The 6,058-nt window shown below is 37.3% G+C and overlaps 1 protein-coding gene across 1 annotated transcript; it reads right to left on the reverse strand.

Moving 5' to 3' along the window:
• Positions 1 to 826: 826 nt before the first annotated feature.
• On the reverse strand, positions 827 to 5,108 carry LOC110768133 (putative serine/threonine-protein kinase PBL21). The gene is made up of 7 exons (XM_021971817.2): positions 4,535 to 5,108; positions 4,391 to 4,426; positions 3,983 to 4,149; positions 3,524 to 3,713; positions 2,679 to 3,070; positions 2,170 to 2,518; positions 827 to 996 (listed from the first exon to the last, which is right to left on the reverse strand). The coding sequence occupies exons 1-6, from the start codon at positions 4,611 to 4,613 to the stop codon at positions 2,210 to 2,212; spliced, it is 1,173 nt and encodes a 390-aa protein (XP_021827509.1). The 5' UTR covers positions 4,614 to 5,108; the 3' UTR covers positions 827 to 996; positions 2,170 to 2,209.
• Between the last annotated feature and the right edge of the window lie 950 nt (positions 5,109 to 6,058).

Genomic DNA, 6,058 nt, shown 5'->3' on the forward strand with positions numbered 1-6,058 from the left:
AAAGTCAAGTGAAAAAGTTATCACGTGTGACATACTGCGATTAGTTGGATATAGCAAAATAGTGATGTTCTCATTTCACACGAGTGTTTCTCCTTCTGTAGGGTTTATCAACACCAATACACATTATTTACTTACACTGCTCCACGTTTCCAGAAAACCATGTGGTTCTGTAGGTGATGCTTTAGCTTTATGCTTAAAAGCTTCAGGAAGGTGTTAATCACTGTAATGCCTAAAAGTCTCCAGATTGTCATGGATGAATAGCTTTATAAACAACAACGGTCAGTCAGATTTCATCTACTCACACAGGCGACTGACAGTAACATTCCTCTAACGGACTTCCAAGTCCACAGCTAGTAACATTCCTCTAACGGACTTCCAAGTCCACAGCTAGCATAGGGAATGTCATATATTAATTATTATACGAAAAATCCATGTTTGTCCTGTTAGTCCCACGGCAATCGTTACCTTTTTCACAATCTACAAGCATATCAATTTCATGATGATCGGAGATAGCAAGAAAATAAGAATCAAAGTTCGGCATCAACTTCGTTTCCTTCTCTTTGGAAACGGTTGATATACATTGTTAACTCAACGGTTAATAACTTAAGCTTTCGAGATTCAATGGTAGTCAAACATGGTATCAAAGCTCTGAAAGCAAGAGGTTCGGGGTTCGAAAGAACCGAAACCTCCAAGTCTCGTTTTTCCATTCAGTTAACTTGTAGGGTAAAGGATGCAGTTATTTGTTTTTTGATCTAACACAAAACTCTTCATCCTTTGACGAAACAGAGACAAGCTTTGGCACCAATAGAAGACAGTTTATGACCTCTAAATCACAACTAAAAGAACCTGAATTTTAATTTACCAAAATGCTACATGTCCAAACCCAAATATATATACATACTTGTGCGCACATTTCTATACCAATTCTTCACGTGTGTATATTACATTGGTCTTCAGGGCTTTTCTTGTTCTTCTGAGTTTGACAAGGATAGGCACCTGCAAGCACACATTTGGAGCACGTTACAACAGCTAGTATGGAAAAATTATCAATAACTTGCCTAATCAATCATTTACACACAGACCAATGTCTAAAACATTGCCATTTACAATACACAATACAATAGCTGCCAAGAAAAAAACAGAACAAAAATGGAAAGGAAAACGATGATGAACTGTCTTTATAAATGTTGCTGTTACATTGAATCACAGCACAACATGAGACATCAAACTTGCATTTGAGAAATCCAAAAGAGCATGTTCGCCAGACAACACAAGTTGATGCAATTAGGATCAGGGACTATCAAACAATCTGCTCAATGCTCGGACAACACGATATAGGACAAGTAAATAAAGAAATTATGTATGCAGCAAAAAATATCATAATTTTTTTTTTTAACTCAGACTTGAAACTGGGCACAGCGGGTGGGGAATGGGGTGTGTGGAATCCTACAATGAAGGAAACTCTAGAAAACAGCTAGATAGTTACATTGAAGAATTGAACCCCAGACAATGTGGGAGCAAACCACAGGCCTAATCAGTATAGTATTTTCGCAATCAATACTAAACAAGTGACACAATATCCATTGCTTGGAACAAAGTTCCTTCAGATAGCTATAACATAAGAAGGGCAAGGTCCTTCAGAATTGAACCCCAGACAAAAATATATACATGTATAAATGAATAACAGAACTGCTTCTGAGACAAACCAAAACGATACGGCTCTTATCGAAAGAAAAAGAAGTTGATATGACACATTCATGCTCTTTACTTTTGGCAATATGGAATAAAACCCAATGATAGAATTCAAATGATCTGAGAGGACTTGAAATCTCCTTTCAACGGAGGATAATAGTATAGAGTAGCTACCGGATAGAGGACAAAAAGATTACAGTAGGATCCTTTCATGCTGCTCAATAACCTATTCTAATGGTTTATGCAGGTGAAGTTGACAAACCAATTAAAACATCAACCACAATGTGGAAAACAAGATATGAGAACCTTTTTCCTTCTTTAAATGTTTTTTCGGGTTTAGAAAAATTTATGCACGAAAAGCAACAGCATATATGCTTTCTCAAACAGTAATAATGACTATTCTGTTTCTCTAATTATGGAAAAACATGCATAACCAAATAAAGCCAAATTCCTTCCAAAATGTGATTTGCGCCTTACATCAATCAGAGTATGGGCAGCAGGTTGTCCCAAATAACTTTTAAGCAAAAGTTTTACTCGTTCTGCAATCTGATTCCGGAGAGAAAAAATTCCTGTTCTGCTGTGAAGGTGATGACGAAGAAGGACTATGCACCCCAGCCTTACGAAGGTCTGGTTTGTAGCTCTGTGAGGCCAAATACTCAAGTGCTACAACAATATCGCCAATAAGAGGACGGAAAGTTGGTTGCTCTTGAAGACACATGGCAGTAATGGCAACAGCATGATGCAAACAACGAACAGGGAAGCGTCCTTGCAACAGAGGATCAACTAACTGAACAAACTTCCTCCGGTCCTTCAAAAATGGACGAGACTGCATTTATGAAAACAAAGGTGTTTGAAAAGGATATCAAGAAATAATCATAAAAACATTGTTTCCAATAGGAAACTGTAGCAATTCCACAAAGGTATATGAAATTCAAAATCTGACTGTCAAGAAAGCAAGATAAAAAGGGAAATAGAAAGATACTCACCCAAGATACTAGGTTCTGTTCTCCTGCCCTCTTAGAGCAGTCAATGGCCTTCTTCCCAGTAAGAAGCTCCAACATAACCACGCCAAAGCTATAAATATCAGATTTAAGTGTCAATTTTCCACTCATGGCATATTCTGGTGCACAGTACCCATACGTTCCCATCACTCTCGTTGAAACATGAGTTTTGTCACCCACAGGTGCAAGTTTAGCAAGCCCAAAGTCTGAAAGCTTTGGATTGAATTGATCGTCCAGAAGTATATTTGCTGATTTCAAGTCACGATAGATAACTGGTGGGTTAGCTTTGCAGTGGAGATATTCCAGGCCCCGTGCTGCACCAACAGCTATCTTAATACGAGTATCCCAACTCAACGGCTCTCGATCAGGACTCAGATCTGAAAACATAAAGTTCCACATCTGTTAGGTCAAATACAATGGAAATATAATAATAAAGAAAAGAGGCTGCTAAAGAAAGATTATATGATTTATTTAGAGGTTATCCAATGTTTCCTTAAGCCATCCTCAATAGCAGGAAAGGTATCACTGAAGTTGAGTTAAGATATTGCTTCCGTAAATTAATAGAAAGCCAACATACCAAAAAATAAAAAGTTAAATAGAAATCCAATTCAATGATTCAAAATTCAATTTTCTACACTATTCCTGTCAACCAACATTTTTGATGTAAAACACCCATACTTTCCCAATGTGATAAATATACAGCCATTTTATGGGCACCTAAAAGAACCAGGCTATCAATAGACACAAGGGACTGTATAAGAGGAAAATAAATCAATTAGAAACTATAAAATGGATAAGAACGTACTGTTCTTAACCATCAATATACTTACCAAAAAGATGATCTTCCAAACTACCCCTTGGCATGTACTCATAGACTAAGAGTCTTTGATCTCCGTCAGTACAGTAGCCAATCAATGTGACAAGATTAGTATGATGTAGTAGGCTTAACATGAGAACCTCCACAATGAATTCTTGAAACCCTTGAAGACCGTCATGATTAAGTTGTTTAATTGCGACCACCTGGTCATAGAAATCAAAAGTTGCACCACATAAACATTGAATTCAACATAGTCCAACAAATGATATGTGGACAACATCTGGCGGCTCAAGTTTTCATCCATCTAATGAAGGATATAAGGAAAGATATTAATTCTGTAAAATAATAAATTTTGCTTTCATCGATAACCAGCAATACATATCACAGTGCATAACAGTTTCCTTATAAAATTTCATACAACTATTAATGGAGTAACGGTAATACGAACGTGGTAAAAAGCCCTGCAACTTACCTGGCCTGCATCAAGCCGGCCTTTGTAAACCCTTCCAAAACCTCCTTCCCCAATCAAATTCACTTCCCTAAAGCCTTTCGTGGCTGCTGCAAGTTCGCGAAATGTGAAACTACGAGCCACACTTTGCTGCGTGTTGTTACCACCCTTTCCTTTTCCCCTCCCACTCTCTGCATATACATAACATAACTCAACTCCTACACAACTCAATTTCACAAGCACAGGAACAAAATATATACTGAAGTGAAGTTCAAAATTTCATATGATGTGTGTTAAATTTCCAACAATAAAATCAGAACTGAGTGGAGTAAACAGCTGAATCTCAAATTACACAAAACTAGGATCACAATTGTACCAAACAAAAAATTCCAATTCAGAAAAATTCTAAATTTTCATGAAATGGGTACTTACCAGTATCATCAGAGTGCCCTCTCCCTCTCCCACTACCTGCAATTTCGGCCAAAAAACACTTACATTCAACAAATCAAACCCCAAAAAATAAATTAAAAATCCAATTGGGTCAAAAACTAAAACTTAAAAGAGTAATTGGCAGACCTGAGGATCGAGTGCCATTATCAATTTCGACCTTGCTGACATCTTTCCGGCGAGGACTGAAGCAACTAAAGCAACTCATACCTTACGCTTCCATGTATATAACTAATCATACAAAAAAACTAAAAAACAAAAACTCTAACCCTCATCTACAAACAGATAAGCTTTTGTCCTCTCTCTCCTCCCCGGCCGGAGAGATTCAGAAGGCGAAACCTTTCCGCGCTCCCGACAACAAAAAATTCCCAACAAATATAAACCCAACTGGATATGATTTTAGATTTAGATGCTAACCATTAATATCAACCAAAAATATCAAATAAATTGACAGAAATAGCAAATCATTAAATAAACTGCCCAATTAAATTAAATTAAAAAACTATCAATTCGCCGAATTGGCATTTTTGGAAGGAAATGGAGGGCAAAAACGATATAAAATAAATAAATTTGACAACGCGTACAGCAAGAAAATGGGTTTTTACGCTAAATTTTGACAAGTGAGCCCAGCTCTGTGCTGCAAGTTAACGCATTTAGCGGTGGCCTAAAATAACAACTGGATTTTAGGTTCCAATTTCTAATTTTTATTTCACAAGAAATTAAATTTTCATAAGTTTTAATAAATAATTTCTGACGTGGGTCCCATGAACCGGTGCTGTGTTTTTGGGGCTCTGAATACTTTGCATTTATGGTTTCTTCCAAGTACTCTCTCTCCATCGTTATCACTCTGATTTCTCTTCTCGCATTTAAACGTTCCGGTTGGCTACTGGTTTGATATTACGTTGTTGCCCTTGTGGTTTGGTTGAATTTACCGTTGTTGACACTGACATTGAGCAAGTTTCGGATTCAACTGACTCGTTTTTTTTCCGACCGACATTGGATTCCGATTCGTTGCTTCTTTATACGCGAAAAGGCCTCAGTGCGATGTCGTATCCTCATCCATTTCTGCTACCGCGTGGGCTACTCCTGAAATTATGTGGGCCTAATTTATTATTTTATTTAAATTCTTTTTGTTTTGTAATAAAGACTCCATTTTGTAGGCTAGACGAATTGGATATAATAAATTGGACTGATTGGGATTTGACTGGATTTTAAGCAGTTGTTTGGTGCAGCAACACCAAGTTGAGATTGTAAGACTGAAACAAAAATAGCAAAATTTAAAAAATACAAATAAATTTATGAAAATTATAATAATGAAGACAATTCTCGAAATGCAATTTGACTAATCTACCAACAAGAATCGTGCTTCAAATCAAATCTCAAAAACAAGGCCTCCTTCAAATCAGATCTAAAAAACAAGCCTCTTTCCCATCAAATCTCAAGAACAAGGCCTCATTCAAATCATATCTCAAGAGCAATGCCTCCTTCAAATGAGCCGAAAGCTTGGCCAGATCGATTGGAAGCTACGACGATTTATGCGACGTCGATGTTGTTGCAGTTCCTCAAGGCCATGGTGTTGAGCTGGCTGACGAAGTTGGGAGGAGGATAAGATGGGAGTGCTTTTGAAACAGCATCGACGCATCGACCTGAAGA

The sequence above is a fragment of the Prunus avium genome, chromosome 5, assembly GCF_965620075.1.
Source record: "Prunus avium chromosome 5, drPruAviu1.hap1.1, whole genome shotgun sequence".
In the NCBI taxonomy this organism is placed as follows: domain Eukaryota; kingdom Viridiplantae; phylum Streptophyta; class Magnoliopsida; order Rosales; family Rosaceae; genus Prunus; species Prunus avium.